Raw genomic sequence first — 27706 nt, forward strand, 5'->3', positions numbered from 1 at the left:
GAGACTCTAAGGTAAAGGTAAAGATTCCCCTCACACATATGTGTTAGTCATTCCCGACTCTAGGGGGTGGTGCTCATCTCTGTTTCAAAGCCAGCACTGTCCAAAGATGCCTCCATGGTCATGTGGCCAGTATGACTAAACACCAAAGGCGCATGGAATGCTATTACCTTCCCACCAAAGGTGGTCCCTTTTTTCTATGTGCATTTTTTACGTGCTTTCGAACTGCTAGATTGGCAGAAGCTGGGACAAGTAACGGGAGCTCACTCTGTTACGTGGCACTAGGGATTTGAACCACTGAACTGCCAACCTTTTGATCGACAAGTTCAGCGTCTTAGCCACTGAGCCACAGAAAAGCTCTTTTTTTTTGGGTATCATCTAATGATTATCTGAATTTTGGCAGCTTAGGTATGGTAGACCTCTATAAATAGTAGCATTTTTCTTCCCATCTTCTTTTGTTATCTCACTGCTATTTTTGGCTGGCTATCAGTGTCCCAAGAAGGTTTTATACCCAATGGCAAATAAATTCACCCAAGCATGTTCTGCAAATGTTATTAATCAACAGCTCAGATATATGAATCTTTCACAGATACTGTATATCATGTGAAATGCATTCAAAGGCATCCTTGTAATTACACTCAAAGGCAACTACTTTTTGGTGGGCAAAAAAGGAACAAGACTTTGTAGTTTCAGTATATAGTTTTTACTTTTAGCAAGAAGGCATTTCATGCCTGCAAAAACCACCACAGGAATTCACATAAAGTGTTGCCATTTTAAATAGGTTGAAGCACTTTCACAAAAGTAAATTCTACACAGCAATACCCAGCCTGCTGCTTCAAATGGCAGGCTGGAGTGTTAACTCATAAAGAGGTTTGTTGGGAACTAGAAAGTTTCTTCAGACAGCTGTTTGAAACTAAAAATATGAAGGAACGGGTTTTCATAATTTTGCTTCAGATATTCTGCTGTACATGACTGTCATTCAATACCTTTACAATAAGGATCTAGTTTTCCTACAAGTATGGTAATGGAATTCCTAATTCGGAATACTAGAATTAAATACAAATTCCACTGACTAGTCCCCTATAATTTTTTAGGGCATGCCACTCCAAAAAAACCCTTCATCTGGCCTGGTATCAACATATCTTTAGACATCACCTTTGAAAAAATCTGAACGCTTTCCTAGAAAACTAAAGGTCAGGCTGAACGTCAGTAGAAATAGCTCTATATTTTTGGCATGGATTCACCAGTGGAGTTATGGAGTTAGATATTTTTATAGAGTTGCATATATTTATAACTCCTGGAGGTTTTGAGGTAGTTTAAGAGCCATTATGTAATGATATCACTTTATAAAATGTTGCCCAGCTTCCACCAATTAAGTCTACTACAAGCTAGCACTATTTCAGAAGGCTACTTCCAGATAAAACCGTCTTTTTATTCATTTCAGTACAAATTAGACAACCTTGAAACAAATGCCTTCCTTTGGGCAACATCTTCTCTCCCAAAATTACTTGTCTAGTTTAGAGCTCATTATGAGATTAGACTTATTTTCAAGTAGGTTTTGTTCAGGTTTATGTTACACATGGCAGTAAATAAATGTGCCTATTTATTTAAAAATACACATCCAGGAGCAGAGCTATAGAGACTCAAAGCAAAACAGCTTCTAAGAATTGCCGAGATGTTTCTAACCTGATACCTTCTGTAAATATTCTCCTCTGCCTGCCATTGCCATGTACAAAGCCAAACAAGTTTGAGCCCTGCAATAATAAATGTGCTGAAACTATGTTGCATATGTTGATGAATTCTACAGTCATACATATAATTCATATTGGTGCAATGAGAGTCTTGACTGTTTATGCTGCAACAGGCTAATTGGAATCTGGCACATTGTTTTATTTGCAAGTCTTTTTCATCTCTCGTTTTACCTAAACAGCTTTCTCTACAATATCCACAGTATCTTCCAAATATGGATCGTGATGTCAGGATTTTTCTCCCCACTTTTGCTCTTACCCCTAGGATTGTCATAGAGAAAGCTTAAGGTTACTTTAAGAACAATAGACCACTTGGCCTATGTTGTTTTCTTTTTTTTCTTCTGTGAAAGGAAGGAAGATAGAAAGATGCATATTTGGCAGGCAGCCATCTTCAAGTGCACCTAAAATGTGGGGAAAGTAAAAGCTTGAAAGTGGCCAAGAGTTTTACCAGTTTGTAATTGCCCCTCAGTGATTCCAGTTGGCTTTGTAGGAGCAGTAGACACAACCCCAGTAGGAGATGTTATGATCATTTCTTTGGAATAAGTGGCAATTGCACAATGTATCCACTATTCCAACGACAGTGGCCATTAATTGAATGATTAGTCTTTCAAATTAGTATATGCTATTACACTAAGTCATTTTGTGGGTCACATGCACTACACAAAAAACCAGGCTATATTATAAACTGGCTCAGGAATTCTGGGAATTGAAGTCCACAGGTTGTAAAAGGGCCACAGTTGCCCACCGCTGAGCAAATAGAAAGGATAGGCCATGGCCTATTGAAAAAACACAATTACTTAGCCAAAATTCATATTTTACTAAACACAGTTACCTAGCTTTCCCAAGATGCTATTTAAAATCCAACTACCAATATATTATGGTTTATCACAGTGTAGAAATTTCACCATAAGAAACATTTTCTGGTTCTATGGTCTCTCTTCATTAGATTGATGAGCAGTCCTGCAGTATTCAAAAGCTGTTGTGGATTTTAAATTTTAAACAACCTGCCAACAGTAGCATGAGCCCTTCCTCCAAACAATTTGGAAGCCTGTATAACAAGGGAAGGTCCACTTGTTTAGTTCTTTTCTACTCAGTTACCACCCTTTGGGTCAAGAAAAAATTATGCAGGAAATGCTCTTATGTGTCCCTCACCTATTAGAGACCTCCAAATGTTTCTTTTCAAAACAAGCAATTGGAAAGCAACTTCTTCATCTCATAGAATGTACAAAGAATCCATTGTTTTAGGCTAATCCATTCATATTAGTGGCATTCTGGTTTTTTTCCCCAAGTTTATAGTTGATCGATAAAATGCCCTCTTTTCAAAAACAAATTTAAAAAAACACCAACCAGCATTTATTGCAGCCTTAAGACTCTCAGTCTGGCTTGGTTCTTCAGAGCCCTTCCTGTACTTGTCATTCTATTCCAGCTTATAAATTAGGGTTATTTTTAAATTGTTTTGCTTTAGTTATGAAATGTGCCTCTCTACCTGACAATTCAGGATTGAATCTGTCCCCATTTTTAGATAAAGTACAAAAATAGACAACTTGATTCATGAGTCAGAATGGCCTTCTCCTGTCTCTTTGGGTACATAGAGCAAGCATTTTTAGGCACTAAGAGGAAGCTGATTCAGCATGCCTGACATAAAGAGGAGGAATATATGAAAAGCTCTGCTTTGATATCATACGATCCCAAAGACTAAGGGGATTAAATCTGACAGTGAAATTGATACCTTATCACACCAAAACCTTCTGATACACACAAACCCCTTGTTTCACATATTTCTTCTTCATTTTTATAAATTTAGGACTGCAATATAGATGCCAGATGTTGGATGAGATATAGATATATCTTTCAGATATACTCTTGTATTTTCTCTGGTCTTTTTTAAACAGATGGAAAAAGGAACAGCATCCAGATTTACCAGTAAGTGAGAACAGGTGTTTAGGACATCTTGAGACCTCTGAACTAGGAAAATGTAATGAATGTTAAATACAGGCAAAACAAGTTTAGTAAAGTAAGAAAATGCAGCAACTATGCAGCAACTTTTTTGCTATGCAATTTTAAATGAATTTTGGATATATTCCTTGGAGTCCTCTGATATATAAATTATTTTAAAAAACTGAATACAAAAATACAGTTTCTTGTCAATTGTGGATAAAAATAAGAATGTCAATTGTTTATGCTGAATTTTGGAATGGAAACATTTCATATTCCATCACAATTTCTACATTTAGTATCTGTGGGTATATTTAGTTTGCAAATTACCTTAACAACTGCTATTGATTCTAAAGTTATCCCCTTACTTCTGTCCCTTGAAAAGTTTGAGCTACAAATTATTCAGATATTGCTTCAGGTAGCTCATGTTGCTGAGGAGGGGGGTGCCTATAAAAGAGCAATGCTATGCAAGACTCTCAGTAGGGGCATCTGAGAGGAAGTAGAGCTAGAATTGAAAATGCTATGCTTACTAAGTAGAATCTATAATATCCTTGAGAAGATGGCCCACTATCACTGATGTGTCATCAAAAGGTCAAAGATGCCTCATCCACCAGCTATGATCAAAAGTAATCTGTCATTTGAGACTATGAGCTGCAACTGTGTCCCCGCCAGGCTTTATTGGGAATGGCATAAATATGTCAAAGGGTGTCTGACACCTCAGCCATGTGAGCCCCATTTAAGTCAACAGGAGAAGCATGGCTGAAATATAGAATTACAGAGCATTGTTTATTACATGGAATAAATACTAAGGTGTTTGTTTTTTTTTCAAAATTAGATTTGCCTTGTCATGATATAGAATTAGTCCTATGCCTTTTGAAAGTAGGAAAAGACTGAATAACTGTGATTTCTCCCACCCGTTCCTTAGCCATTTCCCCCTTCCAATCTTGTAGTCATTTTGCTTTTTAGCAGCTTGGATGAAAGGATTGATAGAAGAACCAGTGGGAGAAGCCACAGTTTCTTTGTCTACCACAGCAGGTGATTTTAACAGTACAGAATAAATCTGTAGCAGACCTAAATTGAATGTAAAGATCTAAGGTTTACCTAGACATACAGCCCCCAATTCTCTGCTGCAACAGTGTTTGCAAGCTTCTGGCACTATCCAACTGGGAGAGAAATGTTTTTTTCAAAACTTTTGGACTGTGCACATTAAGATTAATTTCTTTGCCTACTGAACCCCTGGGACATATAATGGCACATACTTGTCCCATTCTCACTGTGGGTATTTATCTCATTTTGAAATGGCAGCAATTTTATATCTTAAAAAGCCATTAAGCCCAAATCCTAACTTACTGATACAATGTTACATAATTGAAACAGACTTGGAGGATAGCTACTTATTTAACCATGACTTTGCTCAACTGTGTTTGTTGACTAAGTCATTTTTGGCTGGGTATCATATATATTATACAGTTTGATGTAATGGTTAAGGTGCCAACCAAGAAACCAGGACACTGTGAGTTCTAGTTCTGCCTTAAGCATGAAAACCAGCTGGGCTCAATTCATTTCACAGGGAAAATAGGAAGAGGAAGGGGTGTTATGTATGTTTGCTGCCTTGAGTTATTTATAAAGTAATAAAGGCAAGATAACAATTTAATAAATAATAAACATTGTAAGAATAAACAAAAATGTGGATGCTCTGTTTAAGGTAAAAACATGTACCATATGTCAGAGTAAAGATTATGTATTCCACAGTATAACAGTGAGGTTAATAAAATAACTTTTAACAGTGGGGTTAATAAAATAACTTTTAGAAGTTTTCTTGGTCAATGTTACAAGTGAAACAACTACTTAATTTATAATAGCTGTCCAAGAAAACAGTGGATAATACAAGTCCTTTACCCATTACTTCTGAGCCTTCAGCATTTGAAAAATTATACAAACATATGAGAGGACTATTCTAATTTGATTATGTCATGTTTGTTCCTGTTTGGAAGAACTTCTAACATATTTCAACAACAAGTTCTACTTTCTTAGTAACCGACAGCTCCCACTTTTGCTTTCCATGGTGTATTATTTTAGGGCAAGGCAGATTACTCAAATGTCACATATGTGGCAATGTGAAAAAGAGCTTGTTCTATTTTAGAACAAGCAAAGCAGCACTCTAGATAACTAAAGGAAAGGTTAAGACTAGATAATATGGCTATACTACTTTTTAATCACAATTTACATTGGGGTGAAATCAAATCTTAAAGTAATCTTCTTTGCCTGATTTGGATTTTATTTTATTTCCAAAAATGATTATCTCATCTGGGGAAATTAAAGGCACTTCATGCTCTCTTACCACTCAATAGTGAAGTTCAAGGAAAAGACTGTATATAATAGTAAATCTGAACCTTCTAATCAGATAGCTTCAGAATGCCTACAGAATGGGCACTGGAATCAATTTGAAATGCAGGAATAGGGTGTCTCATAGCTTGTCTTTTAGAGAGGTCAGTCCTGGAATTAGAGCTGTGTAGACCAAGTTTGGTTTAATTTTAAAGGATTTTGAAATCTCCAGTCAACAGAACTGTGTTTCCCTGAAAATAAGATCCAGTCGGAAAATAAGCCCTAACATGATTTTTCAAGATGCTCGTAATATAAGTCCTACCCCAAAAATAAGTACCCCATTTAAGATTATCAGCCGGACGGACACATTTAGTACCATATTTCCCCAAATATAAGACCTAACTGAAAAATAAGCCATTATTTTTTGGAGCAAAAAATAATATAAGACCCAGTCTTATGTTCAGGGAAACACGGGTAACAAATTAAGCAAGTATACTAGCGTTTTCTAATATTTAGTGAGATATAATATATTTTAATTTAATTTATGGTAATTATTTCTAAATATCTATCTCTTTATCTATCTCTATCATCTATCTAGCTACCTATCTATCAATCATCTCTCTGTCTATCTTAACCTTAACCTGTGAAGACTTTATAGTTAATTTCTCTGTGCGGTGCTGTGAAGATGCCTATCAGAATACAGACAAAGTTTTCTTGCCAAGATTTCTCTAGATTCCTCTCCTTACCTAAATTGGAGGACATGGAATCATACTGAAAGGGAGCCTGGATAGCTCAACAGACAGAGCTCTGTAATTTAAGACCAGCTGTCTGCAATTAAAGTAAGATCAAATCCCGCCAGGCTCAAGGTTGACTCAGCCTTCCATCCTTTCTAAGGTAGGTAAATTGAGGACCCAGTTTGTGGGGGCAATAAGCTGACTTTGTATAAATATATAAAAGTATGAAGGCTATTGCTTAACGCATTGTAAGCCACCCTGAGTCTCCGGAGAAGGGCGGCATATAAATCAAATTAAAAAAAAATGAAAGGAAAGAAAGACAGGGTTGACTGTGGTTGTGGTTACACAATCCAGTTGATTGTGTAATTTAACTTATATCCTTATTCTCTACTTTATGGGGGCAATTTGACACACCCAACATTCCAACACAGGGATTAGGCCTTTGGAGTATATTATTTTGCTTGCCAACCTCCTGTAACTCAGGAGCTTGAGCACACAGCAAGAATTTTGGATCAATATGAACATGGAGAGATTGATTATCCCCCATCCATAGTTGACATCTCCACATACTTTAAAGAAATGGCAGCACACCAAAATAACATATATCTGTCAGCCCTTCAGGATAACCTAGGTCAGGAAAAAGACACTACATAAAATACTGGGGACACTATTTTACTGATATAGGCTGTAATAATAGAAATTCTGTCAGTATTTCTTCTTCTCTACCTCTTATATCAAAGAGAATCAAGGCAAAGCAATCTTGGGTTTCTTTCTCGTACTTCCTTGTTTTCCTGGGCCAAGTTCATGTTTTCCTAATAGTTGCTGCAGGAGATGAAGCAGGAGAACTAATTATCAATTTCTGTATCCAATGATTTCTTAACTAATACTTCTTCACACAACTAAACAATGCCTATATATGTACATCATCAAATGGAGTACATAAGATTAAGTGACTATACTATTGTTAAAAGGAGGTATAGCAACTCAGTTATAGCATTAAAATTATGGTCAGGTGCTAACTGTGGACCACAAGCTACCTATGTGCAAGTGCTAAACTAAGGAAGAAGAACAAAACCAACAAGGCTAAAACATATGAAGAACGATTGCAGGAATTGGGTATGTTTAGTCTAGTGAAAAGAAGGACTACGGGTGACATGATAGCAGTGTTCCAATATTTGAGGGGCTGCCACAAAGAAGAGAGGGTCAATCTATTCTTCAAAGCACCTGAAGGGAGGACAAGTAGCAATGGATGGAAATTAATCAAGGAGAGAACCAACTTAGAACTAAGGAGAATCTTTCTAACAATGAGAACAATTAACCAGTGGAATGGTTTGCCTTCAGAAGTTGTGGGAGCTCTCTCCATGGAGGTTTTTAAGAAGACAGCCATTTATCTGAAATGGTATAGGATCTCCTGCTTGAATGGAGGGTTGGACTGGAGGATATCCAGTGTCCCTTCCAACTCTACTCTATTATTCTTTTTGTATAATCACATTTTAATACTGTGAAAAAGAAGAGTAGAATGAGTAGATGGACTCAGTTACAATGGCAATGTGTGCATTTTTTAAATGCCTGTAGGACCAAATTGTGACAGAGAAAACTATGGGGTCACTAGAAACTGACCCTGACTTGATGGCATTTAATCAATCAGTTTTCTTCAAGGCCTTCTCTTACTTCTCTATAAAGTCTCATATAAACATGGTTTGGAATAAATGTCGAGCAAATAAAAAGAATTCAGCTGTGATGTAATCAAAAGTTACATAATGCAACATCTTGTTTCTACAAAGGCCCACCAGAATTTGATAGAAGCTTGAGGGCTGAAGCAGTCTCTTAATTGTATTCCCTAGAAATTTGTAACAAATTTCTTGTTGTTTCTGTTATGCAGCTGTATTACATAGACATAATTAATACCTACTTGTAATTGCTTACCTTTCTTTCCATGAATTTGTTTCTGATCTTTTAAAATTGTCTAATATTATAATCATCACTGCATTCTGTGACAAGTTGAACTGCAGTTTAACTCTGTATGAAGAACTACATTTTATTTTATTTGCTTTGAATATGGGACAGTGGTGAAATCCAAACTTTTTTACTACTGGTTCTGTGGGCGTGGCTAGTGGGCATGGTGTAGTTTGATGGGCATAGCTTGTGGGCAGGGCAGGGGAAGGATACTGCAAAATCTCCATTCCCTTCCCACTCCAGGGGAAGGATCCTGCAAAATCCCCATTCCCCCCCCCCACTCTGGGGCCAGCCAGAGGTGGCATTTGCCAGTTCTCCAAACTACTCAAAATTTCCGCCACCGGTTCTCCAAATTACTCAAAATTTCCACTACCAGTTCTTCGGAACCTGTCAGAACCTGCTGGATTTCACCCCTGATATGGGGGTTCTCAAATTAACAGTGAACATTTATTAAATTAGTAAAAAAAATCTGGGATTGTATCAGATTTTATGTATATGAATTTACATATCAATTCTGCCACGTTGATGCAATTTATTTTTCCACTTAAAGGTATAATATCTGTGTACCTCAAGAAGGATAGCATGGGAAATCTGAATCTTGTAGCCTGCCCACACACAGATAATCACACTTCCTTGGATAACACCTCAAAGGAGTGTTCAATGACAATATGGCAGAAACTCAACCAAGCAAAAACCAGCAAGAATGATCACACATTTGTCAAATGGAATCATAGCTCATTCACAAATGTCATTGAAAGCAGGTAAGCAATACAAAAAGCCAGAAATGCAATACAAAAGAAGAAAGCTTAATTTTCTGGTTTCCATCCAGTGATTTACTAACATGAATCCCACATTTATATATGGGCCTTGCCATATATAAACCCAAATGAGTTCTAGGATTATCCAATTATTTTGACTTGCCAGAAAACTGTACTAGCATGAATATTTTTTAAATGAATTGTTAGATTTATATTGTACCTATTCCTCCATTGCCAATCACAATCTTGCTTGTATTGCCTCTATTTCCAGCCCAGATACTGTACTTGATTTCCATCTAAGATAATAGCTGACAAAGTCAAACAGATTTTATACACCTTGAGGCTGCCCTTGGACAGAATAAGCTGCTTAACTTCACCAATATAGTAATTGAGGAAGATGATCTATCTAATCTTCTTTTATTGGCAGGAAGGGAGGGAAGAGGCACGTTAAGCTCATGAATGTTTTTCTTTTAGATAAAAATGGACTAAGTCTGAATTATTTGCACAATTTGGGGGATTTATTCTCAATTAAAGTGTTGGTTCGTTGTGCTGTTCTTTAAACTATAAAATAAAGTTTCCCTATATTCGTTAATCAGAAAACTGCTTGCTGGTCATGACTAACTGATAACTGTGTGCATTGCCTATATGTAAATAGTGCTACAATCATTAACACTGGGTAGGTTACAATCCAGAGGATGGTAGAGGACATGAAGACCTGGAGGAATGTTGTCCAATGGGGTCGCGATGGGTTGGGCACGACTTTGCAACTAACAACAACAACAAGGTTACAATCCTTAGCATTCTGTCTCACAATGAAGATTGCAGTTTAGTGCCCACATTCTTAAGAAGAAGTCAGACTGAACTCAGTAAGGTTTACTTCTAAACAATGTACCAAATGGCTCTGTCAGGCTGCAGTTTGAATTGTGGACTTGCAGAATCCTACTTCTGACTACATGGGTTTAATACTATGTCTAAAATCTGGCTGATATTACAAGGATATAGAAATATGTATATATGCTGAGATGTATAGTGGTAAACTTTTCCTTCCAGACAATAAGATAATCAGGTTCCTTTGTGTCTAGCTGCCATGGGAACACACGACTGCAGACAGATCTTCAGTACCACCAAGATGTATCATCACTTATGGAGGATGCCAATGGGAACCAAGAGGCAAATAACAGCTTTAATCCTTGGGGATTGCACTGTCACAAGCAGCATCTAAATCGCATGTCTTCCAAGTATAAGGAAAATAAACCTCACCGTATCTTTTTTCCTGAATTAGCTGAACATTACAGTACACATGTATAATTGATAATTTGTACTTTTTAAAGGCTGCTAGTGCTGTTATAAGTATAAACATAAAAGGGACAGTTTATCAAAAGTTTAAGTGCAATATGTTAATGACAAAAACAACATTTTAAGTCTAAATTACACACTGGGTATGTTGGTAAACATGTATTTCAGTGGGACCAAGATTGCAGCAATGTACACACTAAACCTGATGAAACTTACTCTCAAATATTTTGATCTGGATTTGTCTATAATAGCAAAAATGCAGAATTTAATTTATTTAGCACTTAACAATTACCACAAAGGCAGCCATGTATCTCCAGTATAGTAATAATTAACAGTGTTAATCTTGTTTATGCATCCTATTTCTAGATATTCTTATAACAAAAGTGTTACCATGCCTATTTAGTAAACATTTGCAGGAAACCAAATTTGCATCTCATATATTTTTTTAGTTTCACTGTTTAAATTTGATGTGTAACAACTCAGAATTTTGGATTCTTATAATCCAGATTATAAAAATATTTAAAATATTGCATTTCCACTAGAATATTATACAGAGACACAACAAAATTTTGAATTTGTGCTGAAATTATATCTTTTCAGATATAATTTTTTAAAAAAGACTACGCACTTAGAAATTGTATTCAAGGAACCATGATACCCACATCCTAATAGTATCTGAAAGCCCAGCCTTGTAATTAAAACTTCAATGTATGTACATTGATTGCTGGCCTCTCTAAGAAAAAATATTCTATTGACCTTTACCAAGGATAGAAAATGATGGACAGATAGCTCTGAGACACATTTCTCATGATAAATGAGCTGAAATGGAAACAAGAAGCTAAGCATAGAAACTAATGGAAAACTGCAAAGTAAACCTAAGTAAAATACTGATTTCCTTAACTAGTACATCCAGAATTTCTTTTACTAGAAAATGTTGTATCCAAATATAAATACCCATGCGTTTTGGACTTAAAAATGGGAACCAGGCAGCATGGTGATGATGCATCAGAGGAGAAGAAAGCACGCCAAATAAAGAAATGTGAACAGAGTACATCAGCCTCCCTTGGAGTCCGTATTTGTGGCATGCAGGTGAGCAGAAATCTGTTTTGAAAATTACATGTGTTACCATGAAATAGTACCATGAATTTAGTGATTGTAAATAAACAGGGGGTGGGGGGGAATAAATTAAATTCCAATATGATTTTCCATCCAAGCATCTCTGTGTTAGCCTAGGTGCTTAGAAAGACATAGTATATCTGAAATGCTTGTTGATCGGTGATAATTACAGTTTTCCAAAAAATAATTTGCAAAAGTTATGTATACACTTCTGAAATCTTTTGGGGAAAAGATTGGTCATGTTGAAAATCACTGAAAACCCCACCACAGTGCAGCTAATACTAAACTAAATAGCAATCACAACAAAATGTCATCCCTTATCTAAGATAAGCAAGTGTATAGAGACACAAATATGCAATGACTATGGTCCACTATTCGGATGAGGAATGCCCATTTATTTAAATGTATCTGAATTACCCTTACACTCTGAAGAAAGCTAAACATCAGCTTCTTTACCACTAAAAATAAGGATAATTCACATAAAGCAAATGTATTAGAGCTGCAGGTTTTATTTTAGGGTTTGATCCTCCTACTAACTACTTTAATATAGAGAGACACTTTAGCAGATGATCTAAGTCAAAGACAATCATCTACTAAATAAATTCTTCTTTAGAACACAAAGCTGTCCTGTGGCTTTGAATAATTGCAGCTGTGTAATCATCAAAGCAGTCATTTCTGTCAGTGTGGCAACTGAAAGTAAATTTCAGAACAGGATTGCCTGAGTATTTTGCCATCAAGCACTATTAAATTAAATCCTTTGACATATACATTTTTAAAAAGATGATATAGTAGCTCTGAATGTTGCTGGGTAACATGGAAACCAGTAACTAGCTCAGCCCAAGTACGTCATTGGTTTACTGAAAGAACGCACTAAAGAGACTTTGAAAAGAAAGATACTATACAAATATAATAAATAATGTTAAAATGAATGCAAAACCTTGATCCCAGCTTGTACTTTCTCAACATTTCAGTTCTCTGTATGCAGGACTTTGTAGTTCTGCCTTGCGGTGATAAAGATAAATATAGTAAGCTTCTAACGCACATATTCAAAATGTACTATTGAGGCTTTCAGAAGGAGTATATAAAATCACTTAACGAATTACAATCTGCAAAACAGATGGCTAATATAGATTGTTATTGTTTTTAATTCAAGGTTTACCAGGCAGATACCATCCAATATATTTGTAAGGATAAGTACTATGGACGAAAACTTTCACCAGATGGCTTCAAGCAAGCCCTTTGCCAGTTCCTTCACAATGGGAATCATTTTAGAACAGACCTTGTGGAACCAATTTTGTTTCAGCTGAATACTCTGCTATCTGTCATCAAAAATCAAAATTCTTACCGGTTCTTCTCTAGCTCACTTCTCATAAACTATGAGGGACTGGAGAAAACAGTGTCTTCAGAAAATGACCCTCAGGGACACTATCAAAACATAGTCTGCTCTGCTTCACATGGAAATAGCCATCCTAAAGTTGATGTTCGCATGATAGACTTTGCTCACACAACTTACAAAGACTCGGGATATGAGGGACCAGATCATGGTTATATTTTGGGTCTAGAAAACTTAATTAAAATTTTCCAGAGTATATCCATGGGAGAATGACAGTTACGGAATTAAAGACTTGTGATTTGAAATAGCAGAACCAGCACATTGGGCTATAACAGTAGGAAGCCGTCCAGCTACTACAGCAGTAAAAAGGGCAGTTTGTTAAGGAAAGCTCAAATGAAACTATATGCCACTATGGATTGAGCAGAAGTCCTCATAATTGTGAACCATTGGACGATTTTATTTTCTAATTTTACTGTTGCCTATTCATATCATTTGTGAAAAAGAATACTTGAAAATAACGTAAAGAATTAAGGACTTTTTTTAATGAAGAGCCATTCAGATTTGCAGGGCGAGCAAGGACCAAGCAATTATGAAACTCATGAAAAGAGCTATGAAGATAGGCTGGCAGGTCCTTAAAACAATTCATCTTAATTCATCCAATTTGATGAGTTAAGGACAATCGGTTTTGAACAAACTTAGCTACTAAACAGCAGTACTTTAAAAACTTTAACTCCTTATTCCTTTGTATTCCATGCTAGTGTCTATGCCAGTGATAGTGAACCTTTTTGGCACCAAGTGCTGAAAAGGTTGCACAAAAATGTCAGCGTGCGCACACTCATCAGGGCCGTTATCGGCACTGCCACACACGAGAAGGGATCGCGCTCTGGAAAAGCCGAACTTCCGGGTTCTGGCGTGCATGCACTCCCAACAATCAGCTGGCCAGAGTGCATGTGTTCACCGGTTTTCGGCACCCAAAGGATAGCTGATCATTGCGCATGCATGCGTGCCAGAAACCCAGAAAATAAACAGGCAAGTCTGCGCATGCCGGGCAACATGGCTTTGCGTGCCACTTTGGGCACGCATGCCATAGGTTTGTCATCATGGGTCTATGCCAAAGTATTTTCCAAAGAATAAGTACAATCAGAGCCACAATCAAAAGCAGAGGGTATGAGATATTCTCAGAGAAATAATGTAAGATATTGATGGAAGAAGAGACTTGTTACAGAGAGGGCACAAAATCTGGAAAGAGCAGTTATGGAGGGATTCATACCTTGATACTTCAGGTCAGAGTTACACTGCAGAGGAGTTAAGACAATCTTGAAACATGGGTGTACCAATACCATTATGGGCCCAATAATCCTCTAGACATTTTATATTCAACTCTTTTTTTTTTTTTAAATTTGATTTATATGCCGCCCTTCTCCGAAGACTCAGGGCGGCTTACAATGTGCTCAGCAATAGCCTTCATCCTTTTGTATATTTATACAAAGTCAGTTTATTGCCCCACAAACTGGGTCCTCATTTCACCTACCTTAGAAAGGATGGAAGGCTGAGTCAACCTTGAGCCTGGCGGGATTCGAACCCTGCAGTAATTGCCCCACAAACTGGGTCCTCATTTCACCTACCTTAGAAAGGATGGAAGGCTGAGTCAACCTTGAGCCTGGCGGGATTCGAACCCTGCAGTAATTGCAGGCAGCTGGTCTTAATAACCAGCTTAATAACAGGGTGCCTTAAACCCCTGTACTACCAAGGCTCTTTCTATGCATGTATGTATTTTTCTTGCATGTGGGATTACAACAAACTTCACAAAATGTTTACAGGAATATGGAGTATATTACTGGTAAATAAAGAACACTGCTCTCATGTCATATGGAAAATCCACTGAGTGTTGTAAATACAAAATATAGATTTAGAAATATGCAGGCAAGACGGAATGTGAAACTGTAAATAAAGTGTATGGGCCTTACAACATATTGACTGTGTCTATATTTCCTTATGCTATTTCTCACAGATCTGTCAATATTTACATAATTGCTGTAAATCATGTTTTCCTAGTTTAAATACCAGACCTCCGGGGAAATCTTTTTACTATCTAGATGTTTCTTTAATGTGGCCTGTGAGCAACCACAAATTGTGTGACAGGCAGATTAAATCATTAGGCCAAGTACATATTCCACTTAGCTTGCTGCCCAGCTTCAGGAAATTGCTAGAAATTATTCACAACGTTGAATACTGTTAATATGAAACGGACATCGCAAAATCCAAAGCAATTCCACATAGACAGTCATAGGCTCTGGGTGCAAAAGGATTTGTCTTCATTTGAGCTGCTTGTCAAACTCAAACTCTTGTTGTGTCAAATGTTTATAAAATAATAATTTGACATTAAGAAAGCAATTTATGCATATGTTCATTTTCTGCAACAATCTAGATTATAACTGTTATAACTACTAATGCAGACTGTAAGATATTGAGCTAGTTCTTCTAAATTAAGCATATTGATATATATTTGATGGAACATCTTTCAACATTTAAGTGAATGTATAAATAAAAGTTGCAGTTGTATCCTAGTTCCAGGGAGGATGCCATATAAAGTTCAGTGGGATTTATTACAGCACAGAATTGTAGATAACTGTGCTATAAAACATCAAGGCTGTAAAAGCTTAACTTTGCAGGAAGTTCCTCTAAGCAATTTTAGGGAAATGGCATTAAACTCCTCTTTTTGTCTGAGTAAATATGCATAGAATGGAACAACCCAGTTACATCCTAAATTTCCTGGGTCAATTCAATGAGTATTATAACCAGATAAATGCTTAAATTTTGTTGTATAAGCATTGAATAAAAATATTGCAGTTCTAAAATTACATCCAGCTAACCTTTCCTTCCTCTTAAATTGGGTCTTTCAGAGTTACTGGTCAAGTCTGAGCACTGGGGAATTATACTAGAGAAAATAGTGCCCTGAAATTATGATGTGCCCTATGAAAAAGCATCTGCCTAACTATATATCAAGCATCTGCCAGCGATGCCACCACAAACAGAATGACATAAATGGTGTTACGCATCTGCCTCCTGCTCTCAGCAATGAGAAGTTTCAGGGGTGCCCATACCTATGAAGGATTCTGTTCCTTTGTAAATGCATCACTGGGAGCAAGCGGAGATGGTACTAACACAAATGGTACGAAGATGGAATTAACATTCCCACAAATTCTGGGTTTCCTTTGGATTTCTCAATTCTCCAATTTTACTCATTTTTAGCACTGATCCACATACATCTCTATCCTTTCCCCAGCTTAGCCCATTCTGCCCCACTAAAGATGAGACATCTGTTGAAGCAATTTGGCAGCAGAACAATACTTCTTTTTATTTTTTACTCTCCAGAAAATAAATTTGCACATATTTTAAGAAGAAAGGTAGCCCTCCATTCATCAACTTGGAGAGGAGCTGATGTAGTTCCCATCTTCAAAAAAAGGGGAAAAAATAGATCCAGGAAACTACAGACCTATCAGCCTGACCTCAATACCAGGGAAGATTCTGGAAAAGATAATCGAGCAACAAATCAGCGAACACCTAGAAGCAAACAAAGTAATAACCAAAAGCCAACTTGGGTTTGTCAAAAATAGATCATGCCAGACTAATCTTATTGCATTCTTTGACAAAGTGACAAAATTAGTGGACCAGAGGAATGCTGTCAATATAATTTACTTAGACTCCAGTAAAGCATTTGATAAAGTAGACCACAACCTACTACTGGATAAAATAGAAAAATGTGGGTTAGACAGCATCACCACCAGATGGATTCATAACTGGCTGACCGTATAATCCTCAATGGAACTGCATCTACATTGAGGGAAGTATACAGTGGGGTACACCAAGGCTCTGTTTTAGGCCCAGTACTCTTCAACATCTTCATCAATGATTTGGATGAGGGGATAGATGTGGAACTCATCAAATTTGCAGACGACACCAAGCTAGCAGGAATAGCCAACATTCCAGAAGATAGGCTTAAGATACAGAAGGATCTTGACAAGACTTGAACATTGGGCGCTATCTAACAAAATGAAATTCAATGGTGAAAAAAAGTAAGATTCTACATTTAGGGAAGAAAAACAAAATGCACAGGTACAGTATATGTGGTACCTCGCTCAATAGTAGTAACTGTGAGAGGGATCTTGGGAGTCCCAGTGGACAACCATTTAATATGAGCCAGCAGTGTGCAGCAGCTGCCAAAAAAGCCAACACAGTTCTAGGATAAACAGAGGGATAAAATCAAGATTACATGAAGTGTTAATACAACTTTATAATGCCTTGGTAAGGCTACATTTGGAATACTGCATCTAGTTTTGGTCACCACGATATAACAATGATGTGGAGACTCTAGAAAGAGTGCAGAGAAGAGCAATAAAGATGATTAGAGGACTGGAGGCTAAAACATGAAGAACGGCTGCAGGAACCGGGTATGTCTAGTTTAATGAAAAGAAGGACTAAGGGTGACATGATAGCAGTGTTCTAAAATGTCAGGGGCTGCCACAAAGAAGAGGGAGTCAAGCTATTCTCCAAAGCATCTGAAGGTAGGACAAGAAGCAATGGGTGGAAACTAATCAAGGAGAGAAGCAACTTAGAACTGAGGAGAAATTTCCTGACAGTTAGAACAATTAATCAATGGAACAACTTGCCTCCAGAAGTTATGAATGCTCCAACACTGGAAGTTTTTAAAAAAATATTGGATAACCATTTGTCTGAAGGTAGGGTTTCCTGCCTAAGCAGGGATTGGACTAGAAGACTTCCAAGGGCCCTTCCAACACTGTTATTCTGTTTTCTAGTTGTGCTGTTCAGCGATGCTATTCCTGCCTGCATCTTATATCATGTATTGGACTGTCTCTGACATCTGTACCTTGGTACTGTCTAGTGTGGTAGACCCAGTGGTGAGATTCAGTCAGTTCGCACCACTTTGGGAGAACCAGTTGTTAACTTTCTGAGCAGTTTGGCAAACTAGTTGTTGGAAGAAATCATTAGGGCAGATGTTGTTGTTAAATTAGTTGATTCCCACCACTGGGTAGACCCCTGCTTTTGTGGAACTGGTGCTTAGTGCCTATTCTTGTGCTGCTACGATCAGTGCTTCAGTGCTGTGTTTTAGTCCAGTTCTTTTTAGCCACAAGTAGAATTCCCCAATATCTGCCACTCAACTTTCTCCTACGGGAGAAAGGCAGTATAGAAATATAATAAATAAATAAATAAATAAATAAAATAAACTATCTGTCAATGGTACATCCTGTGCAGGGTCTTGTCTTGCCATGGCACTTTCTCTGCTTAGTCTTCCTCCTTTGTCTTCTGCTGTCTCAGGTATTCTCTCAACAGCTCATCTTTGATTACCATATTACGGGTGTGCTCCTGGATGTTCTGGGTTTCACCCATGATAGTGGCTTTGACCCTCACTACACCCTGCTTGCCCTCTTTCCAGATGTGCACAGTCTCTGGGTGTTGGGACTTGGGGTATATTTTGAGGAGCTTCAAGTTTTCACATTGGCAGAGCATACATATTGATGGCATGGATCTTGTTCTTCCTATTGAGCTTGCTCTTCAGGGCCTATCTTAACTTTTGGTGATACTTGGATGTTTCCATCTCTTGATTGTGGTTCCCATATGACTGTAGAATACCAAGGTATTTGTAGTTGGCCTATATGTCTGCTACGTGGCTTGCTGGTAATTCCACCTCATCAGTCTTCCCTCTTTTGACTACCATCCAATCGCATTTCTCCAGTGAATGACATCACAGCGTCCTCACTGTAGATCTGTGTCAGATGAATCAGCGAGTTAATGTCTCCTTAACTGTTCTTGAGGAATATAGATCTCATGTTTTCAAGGCCTCCAAAGATTATTTGGGATGGGTTTTTTTTCCTCAAAGGCTAGGATAGTTTTCATTTTAATATTTTTTCCTGTTCTTAAAAAATAAAAATAGGGGAAACTTTGAAGAACTGAGTTTGTTAAGATTAATGTCATGTGTTGTGAAGTATTTGGTGGTTATAGAAAGCCAGGGGCTGCAACTGCTTTTTATTATGCTTACTGAGAGTGAGTGTTCAGTGAGATGCACAGATGGGAAATGATGTTTATTGCAAGGGTATCTTTTTTTAAAAAAAAAAAATTAAGCCCCTAACTTAATTACAAAACCCTGACCTACCAAACACTTGATTACATTGCCATTATTGATTCGAGCCACCAGCACACTAGTTTTGCTGATACAATAATGCTCTCAGCAAAAGTGCTCATTGGAGGCAGAAGTGATGAAATGTACATGGAATAGAAGAGAACTTCTGCCCCTGACATTCTGGGACAAGGCTAAAGTGAATTATTATTATTTATTAAATTTTTATACCACCCTTCTCCCGAAAGACGATTTATTTATCTACCACATTTTGGAACTGCTCCTCTCCCTCACAGAGGGGCTCTGGTCAATGTACAATAAAATATTAAAACAGAAAAATTGTATATAAAAGTTAAAATTTAAAAACAGGCTAGGATGATTAAAAACAATGTTATAGATTAATTAAAAGGAAAGGGGGGGGGCTTTCAGAGTCCTAACCAGCCCCATGGCTGCATGCCATATCATCACACAAGGGCAAGAGAGCATAGCTTGCGCTGTGACAATAGGGCACAGGTGTCACCATTCTGGTTTTATTGTCATCTGCTCAGGACACTTGTCTCTCAGTCTGTATTTGCAATGCCGTTTGCATTGGCAAATCTATTCTTCAAATGCTTAATATAGGGAGTCCTCGACTTACAACAGTTCACTTAGTGACCACTCAAAATTACAACAGCACTGAAAAAGTGACTTATAACCGTTTTTCACACTTACAACCGTTGCAGCATCCCCATGGTCACGTGATCAAAATTCAGACACTTTGCCAACTGACTCCTACTTATGATGGTCAGTGTCCTGAGATCACGTGGTCAAGTTTTGCGACCTTCTGACAAGCAAAGTTAATGGGGAAGCCAGATTCACTAAACCAGGGGTGGGCAACTGTGGCCCTTTTACAACCTGTGGACTTCAACTACCAGAATTCCTGAGCCAGCTAGCTCAGGAATTCTGGGAGGTGAAGTCCACAGGTTGTAAAAGGGCCTCAGTTGCCCACCCCTGCACTAGACAAATGTGTTACTAACTTAAATGACTGCAATGATTCACTTAACTGTGGCAAAAAGGTCATAAAATGGGGCAAAACTCACTTAACAACAGAAATTTTGGGTTCAATTGTGGTCGTAAATCGAGGACTACCTGTAACAAGTCCCGGGTTACAGCAGTGTTTCTGAACTTCCAAGATGGCTGGGGGAATTCTGGGAGTTGAAGTCCGCATAGCTTAAAAGTCGCAGAAGTTGAGAAACACTGCTCAAAGCCATTGGCCCAAATACAATCAATGCAATCCCTAGTGAATGTCTGACTTCATCTCTTAATGTCTCACTTTCTCCCGTAACTCTACAACTGCGATCCCGGTGATTAAAACTACATATCCCTCAGTATCGGCCAGCTCCCTTTGCGCAGGCGCAATCTTCTGTTCTCACGTAATAGACCTCGCCCGCTAGCTTTGTGGGCCAAAACTGAGTGACGTAGTCAGCCCGGGCTAGGCCATGTGAGCCGGCCTCCAATAGAGCCGGGTAAACGTCCGCCAAGATGGCGTCGGCGCGGTACCGGCGCTTCTTGAAGCTCTGCGAGGAGTGGCCCGTGGAGGAGACCAAGCGCGGGCGTGATTTGGGAGTCGTGGTGCGGCAGAAAGTGATGCAGGCTTTCCGTGAGGGAGAGAATACCCAGGTGGGACCCTGGCATCAGGGGGCTTGCGCTGTAAGGGGGCTGAGCTAGGCGATTGGCCGCGCCAAGGTCGTTTACTTTGCCGCTATAAAGCCTCTTCGTCCCGGGCCAGAGCGAGGAAGGGGCTGTGCTGTGGCGCTCTTAAATGGCCGTGCGGCAGGATAGGAGGCTGTGAAAAGTTCAGAACTTGCTCCTTTTTCCCGCCGGCCGCCTTACCGGTTTATGAATGGGGGAATCAAGCGATTCAGAGTCAGGCAGGCACGGGTGGCTCGAAGGGAAAGCCTCTGCGTGACTTTTCAGTCCTGGGATCTGGGAGGACCTGTGGATCTCCAGTTTGCACCGTGCTTCAGGACTCTTTTTTTTTTAGACTTCATGGAAGCATTTTCTCATGAGCAGCAATAGCACTTAGACTTACAGACCGCTTCACAATGCTTTACGCCCCTCTCTAGGGGTTTACAGAGTCAGCATATTGTCCCCAACAATCTGGATGGAAGAGGGTTCCCCCCCACCCCCATCTTTGGTACTGTAATAAAGCCAAAACACATGTAAATGTTGAGAAATGTTCTCCTTGTCCAGAGGCAGGGAGATTGTATCCATTGCCCTGAGAACTGCTAGCATCTTGGTAGGATGGAGAGGTGGCATCTTGGCATCATGGTTTTGCAAAACCCATGTATCACTCTGTGTCACATTTTAGAGCCAAAATAGGTGATGAAAATGAAGGGACCTGGATCCAGTGCTTGTGAGATGGTAGATGTTGGTATTATCTACCGTGGACATAAGTTATGCTGGATCTCCATATCCCAGTGATTTTTTATTTTATTTTTTTTGGTTTTAGGTTCATTATGTGGACATATTTTAGGTCTCTTTACTCAATCACATATGTACTCTTTCTATGGATTACAGTATATACTTTGATTTATAGAAGATTGATAAAACACACAAGATTCATGTTAAATCTATTTTAGGAAGTTTTTTCATTTGACAACAGAATAGGTATGGCAGTTATAATTGAAACATCATCTAAACATTAAGAACATACAATCTGTTTTTAATTAATATGTAATTTTTAAATTCCTTTTTTACTACCATCTATTCTTGCAGATTGCCGACCCAGTGACTTGCGATGAAATTTTTGAAAGTTTAGCCAAAATTCATACTAACTATTATAGAAATAAGGTGAGTTCTGCCATTGTGGTAAATATGATTATGTAGTGACTGCTCTCTTTATAATTTTCTAATAGGCATACTGTTTAGATCTGTTCATTATCTTAGTTCAGGAAAAAGACAATCCCATTCTTCTAAAATTTTGTATAATCTTAAAAAATAAGTCTGAAACGTGCATTTATATACCTGAATATGCACAAAGTCTGTTAATTACCATAACAATACTCTAGTACCTAGCAAATGTATTTCATTTCTTGCCATTTATTTCATTACCTTGTCAAAAGCACTTTTCTCTATCACAGAAGGGGAGGTATATATTTATATGTCTGGTTTTTTTTTTCTTTTTGGAATAGTATCCACGTCTGAGAGATACAAACTTCTCTGGAGTGCCAGTGGAGGAATGCAAGTTAGTTCTTGCAACAGGTATTTAAACTGCAGTAACTGCTTGGAGTCTATTTACGGGGACAACAACCTTTATTGGCATAAACCTAGTGTCTTTTGTACACTAGATTTATGTACAGTTTTTGTACAGTTTTTTTCTTTCTTCTTCTGGGCTCTCTTACACATAAGAATTTGCTGCCACTAACTTTGTCTTGTCAACAGCTTTGCTATGAATTCAAATATATTCTAAAAACACTTGTAAAGGACTGGTTCAGTGCCCCTCATTGAGATTTGTATTTTAGTGGCTGTAAATTGCATGTTGGGTTAAAGTGATACACAATAATCCATTTTTAATTCAAAGAAGCTGTGAACAATTTAAAAACAAAAGCATGAATCATTCCACATAAGAATGTAAACTTCTTGGCTACTTTAGGTTTAATGGAGCAAGCCATTTCCCAAAGCCACAACTGCCATTTTCATATTTCTTCCATTTAAAGTCACATGACTCTTGGAATTCAGTGGATATATCATTCCACTCTTTCAATATTTCACTGCTGTATTTGAGAAGTCCAAAGAAATGGATGTACAGGTAGTCCTCAGCTTACAACCACAATTGGGACCAGAATTTCCATGGTTAAACAAAGGGGTTAAGTGAATCATGCCTTATTTCACTATCTTTTTGCCATGATTGCTAACCAAATCGCTGTAGTGAATGACCCAGTTGTAAAGCAAATCCACCTTCCCCTATTGACTTTGTCAGAAACTGGCTGGGAAGATCGCAAAATGGAACTCACATGACCCCAGGATGCTGCAACTGTCATAAATACATGGCAGTTGCCAAGCACCTGAATTTTGATTAACGGTTATAGTGCAAGGACTGATAGTAAATCACTTTTATCAGGGCTGTTATACCTTCAAATAGTCCTTGAACGGTTGTAAGTCAAGGACTACCTTTATGCGGTGCTGAGGATCAGCCAAAAACTAACGTGTAATATAAGAATTGTAACAGGAATTCCATATCCTTTGTCCACTTACTTTCTTCTTTGGATCAAAAAGATGTGAGGAATAGATCTAAATATATAATGCCTCCTCTATATAGGGTATACTATATAGAAGCTAAGGCTAAAAGCTATTATCATTTAATAATTTTCTATTGTAATTATTTAATTTTTGTATATGTTTATATACTCAACATAATGCATTTAAAATGGAGTGGCATGGAGCTAAATTGCAGGTTTTTGTTGAATACATATAGAAAATGTTACTTTTTCCTGGCTCTAGAATTGCTGTATTGAATAAAGAAAACATATTGCCTGAGGCAACAAAGCAGAAATTTAGACGGAAACTAATACTTTGCATTTTAGGGTTTTGAAGAGAATTATTGCTTGTGATTGTGAATATTCAGCTGTATAGATTGCAAAGGCATGTGGATTAGGGAGGTAAAATCTCTTGTGACTTCCAGTTGCATACTGGAAGAAGTCTATTAGTCACCTATATTTTGTAAAGCACTCTTAAAATAGTAGGCAAAATATAAAACTTATTTTTTAGAAAATATTCTGTCTTAATTTATTCAACTACTACTATTGCAGAACAACTGAAGCAACTGGAAGAAGGAAAGCTTGGAAAATTGAAAAGGTTACGTGAAAAATTCTCTGCCAAGCATCACAAAGAAGATTCCAAATAATAACTCAGTCATTAACTGGTTTTGTAAAGCACTGTTTTTGCCAGTACAGCTAAACCTCCTTGTTACCAGCAAAGAACAATGGAAAGCTATTCTGGAATGGGATAAACTAGCTCCATTTGACTACATGGTTTATGAAGACTTAGGAAGTCCATCTGAAGAACTGGAAATGATATAGTTATATGCTATGGGTTTTTACCTATCTGCACTAGTGAATGTCATCTTGCAGCTGATGTGTTGGACCCTAACAGAACATGTAGTTCATGTCAAAAAAAATATCTAACATTGGGATTCTGTGAAAGATGTCTGGCTTCTTACTGTTAATTAGCTTGTGTGTTGTTTACTGGAAAGGCAGCACTTTTTCAGGGTGGGGGGGAAAGAAGCTTATATGTTGTGCAGAATTGAATATTGAGGACAAATTTTTATTCTGTGACTGCTGCTTGTGAAATCGATGAGATAGCAGAGTAGTTCCAAATACATGGGCAGCTCCCAAATGTTTTTTTTTGCTGCAGTGTAGATAAAGTCCATTCTCAGTGGCCAGGAAATAACAGCAAAGACCAATGGGACATGTTAGCATCCTAAGAAAATAGCATGCTTGCTAAAATATGTATAAGCACGTACACAGATCTTGTGGTTCACAAGTCACTGTTGCTATGGTTCCATAGAACCAGGAAGAGAGGCTTCCATAGAGGGAAAGCATTTATCAGGGATCCTCAGACTGCAGCCCACCAGGCCTTGAGCCGTTTGGAACCGGGCTGTGGAAGAGGTGGGCACAAGCCCATCACTACTTGCACGAGCAGTGGGAAAGTGTGTGTGCTTGCCATTTGGATGAGTGGCGGACACCATGCCCATCGCTTGAGCAAATGCAGCTGCACGCACATGTGCTTGCCCACTGCTCATACAGAACCCTTCCCAGCCCACCCCCACCCAGTCCACAAAGCCAGAAAGGTTGGGGAACTCCAACTTTGGCCTTGGGTGACTAACAGTTATTTAGAAAATTAATCAAGATTTGTCATTTTATGAAGTTACCAACATTATCAAGAAGACTGTTGATTCATCTGCTTTCCATTTATTATACTGATTTTGTGTTTTAAATTTCAGAAGATTCACATACTAACATTTTAAACTGTGTTTGAGAAACAAACCAGATAAAGATAAATTACAAAGCTGGGTTTATGATTAGTAAAAACCTTTCTTGCTAAATCTGCACAGCAGTCTGTATATTTGAAGAACACTTTGCTTTGGTCCAAATGTGAATGAAACCGACTCACTCCTTGATTGTTTCTAGCCTTCCCCCATAGTCTAGTGCTAATGGAACAAGTGGCCACGCTTAATATACACAACTGTTTTCTGTCTTTTGCTTACATTTGACAGCAGCTCGCAGAAATAGAGGGGGCTTTTTCTTATACAAATGTTCTAAATTCATAGGAGCAAATTATTCTGTCAAGGAACTTCTAAGTTCATATTTCAGAACTTTTATACTTGTAACCTTACTCTTTTTTTTCCTCCCACTTCTTCTGCGGCTCCATTCCGTCACTGATATAGACTAATTATAACTGATATTTCTGACACCCATGACAGTTAAAACATTTTCCGACAAACTCGTAGTGCTTGGAAGCAGGATGAATTCTAAAAATATTTTATACTATTCTATTGAGTAAACAAGGCACAAACTGCACATTCATACTGCAGCATGAACGTGCAATATTTCATTAATGTCCAGTCTTGTCAATTGAAGGGAAAAAATGCTATTTCATGAATTATATGATTGCTTGAACTATTAACTTAATAGAATATCTTCTTGCAATTTCTCCTTGGTTGTGATGTGATTCTAGACACAAAATGTTAGTATCTTCAAAAGGTTTAACATGAAACATTTGCAAAGAAATCCTTATATGGTGACTTTCCATATATCTTTGAATAAGTTAAAAAGGTAGCAGGCTACTACTCGCTGACAACTGTCAATTCTATTTGCACCTGGCTACGTAGCCATCCAAATGTAGTGCATGAAGGAAAAAAAGAAGGAACAGTTATAATACAGTTCAAAGGTATGGCAAACTGAATGCATATGAAGAAACAATTAGTCATGGCTTCAGTTTCTTGCTGAATTGAATGCCTTCAATCAGTCCTGCTAGAGATAAAAGGAAGTGCTGAGGTTTTACGAACTGTCACAGCCTGGACCAATGTTCCTTGTCGATAAAAACTGCAAGGAACTTAGTACCAATACCTCTTCAGGAAGTGCATACATATCTATATACTACAGTTTCTGTTTGAAGACTTGGATTCCACTGTCTCAGTGATTTATTGTGTTTTGGGCATCCACAAAACCCATTCGTTGCCTCCGCTTTCTTTGCTCTGTCATCTGAAATTTGCAGTAAAAAAAGGAACATTAAAACATGGTTCTTAATTTTTCTAATTAAGGATTCACAATATAGGTCTTGAACTATAAATGACTTCAGATAGTTTGCAATAACATGGCTGTTGCACATGTCTTAACCTTTTCTTCAGTGTTCCTCCACTTCATACAAGTTATTGGTATAAATAAATATCCTCAAGAAACTTATAATGCACTGCAGCTATATTTTGTACTAGAGGTTAAACTATTCCAAATACAATTAATTTTTTAAAAAATCAGATGGTTTCCATCAAAGGCAAACCTTGTGCTGATTACAAAGTAAATTGGGCATTTAGTGCAAGTAAATGGAAAGCATAATTTGAAACAGGGTTGAGAGGAAGCTTGCTGTTTCGTGAATAGTAAATTGTACTTCTGACATTATAGCTGAGGATTTCTCAGAAAACCAAATGCACGTTCTACATTTTTCTGAAATCAGTTTGTCATTTTTTAGTGAGACACATTTTTGTCCTTCAAAATACATACCTTGACACTTATTATCCTAGCCCTTTCTAAAATTTAGAAATATATAGTCCAGTAAAAAGAAGAAAATATTGGATGTTTTGATTACCTGCTCCTTCAACTCGTTCAGCTGTGAAGTGAGATGGGATACCAACTTCATGGTGCAATTCAGTTTATCCTGAAGACATCGGATCTCATTTTGTTCTCCTTCCCCTTCATTACTGACCAGGGACATGGCTCGCATCCGAGGGAACCAATCCAAGTTCTTGTTCTGCAATGATTATTTTTTTAAAAACAGGAATTTAAACAGAGTTTAGAATTGTTAGAACAAAACATACAGTAAGACAGTGAAAAACAGTAAGATCTTCCTAGATGGAAGTAAAATTTGTATGAGTTATATAACCTAAAATAAAAAATCTCTTTAATATGCCTGAAGAAGTGAAAATACTATGTAAGTGCCAGAAATACTACGTAGGTGTCTTTCTGAATTGGCATTTTTATTAATGCCTTCTGCTTTGGAGCTACTGACTCACTTCATGAATGGGTTGAAGGTACCTAGCAGAAATCTCAAATAATAATTAGAAGATAAATATCAGAGAACCTCCTTTAAGGCAATTTAATCCCAATCTTCGGAAA

General features: G+C 37.7%; 3 protein-coding genes across 4 annotated transcripts in view; 2 read left to right on the forward strand and 1 right to left on the reverse strand.

The window, feature by feature from the left end:
- The window catches only part of IP6K3 (inositol hexakisphosphate kinase 3), a 29735-nt gene extending 14564 nt beyond the window's left edge, over positions 1–15171 (forward strand). Inside the window, exons 3-6 of the mRNA XM_034414643.3 lie at positions 9246–9456; positions 10536–10714; positions 11663–11838; positions 13019–15171. Coding sequence (XP_034270534.1) covers positions 9246–9456; positions 10536–10714; positions 11663–11838; positions 13019–13471 — 1019 coding nt within the window. The 3' untranslated portion in view covers positions 13472–15171. The remainder of the gene's footprint in view (positions 1–9245; positions 9457–10535; positions 10715–11662; positions 11839–13018) is intronic.
- Positions 15172–20746: 5575 nt separating this feature from the next.
- Positions 20747–24517, forward strand: UQCC2 (ubiquinol-cytochrome c reductase complex assembly factor 2). Its single transcript, XM_034414645.3, has 4 exons — positions 20747–20993; positions 22092–22166; positions 22508–22577; positions 24125–24517. Exons 1-4 carry the CDS (start codon positions 20856–20858, stop codon positions 24217–24219), a joined length of 378 nt encoding a protein of 125 aa, XP_034270536.1. The 5' UTR covers positions 20747–20855; the 3' UTR covers positions 24220–24517.
- Positions 24518–25269: 752 nt separating this feature from the next.
- The window catches only part of ITPR3 (inositol 1,4,5-trisphosphate receptor type 3), a 124542-nt gene continuing 122105 nt past the window's right edge, over positions 25270–27706 (reverse strand). For both annotated transcript variants that reach the window (XM_087889568.1, XM_034414644.3), the window contains exons 57-58: positions 27180–27341; positions 25270–26578 (exon numbers count right to left, since the gene is read on the reverse strand). In XM_087889568.1, coding sequence (XP_087745694.1) covers positions 26510–26578; positions 27180–27341 — 231 coding nt within the window. In that variant the 3' untranslated portion in view covers positions 25270–26509. The remainder of the gene's footprint in view (positions 26579–27179; positions 27342–27706) is intronic.

This window comes from Pantherophis guttatus, chromosome 3 (assembly GCF_059756535.1).
Source record: "Pantherophis guttatus breed Tessera chromosome 3, ASM5975653v1, whole genome shotgun sequence".
Taxonomy (NCBI): Eukaryota; Metazoa; Chordata; class Lepidosauria; order Squamata; family Colubridae; genus Pantherophis; species Pantherophis guttatus.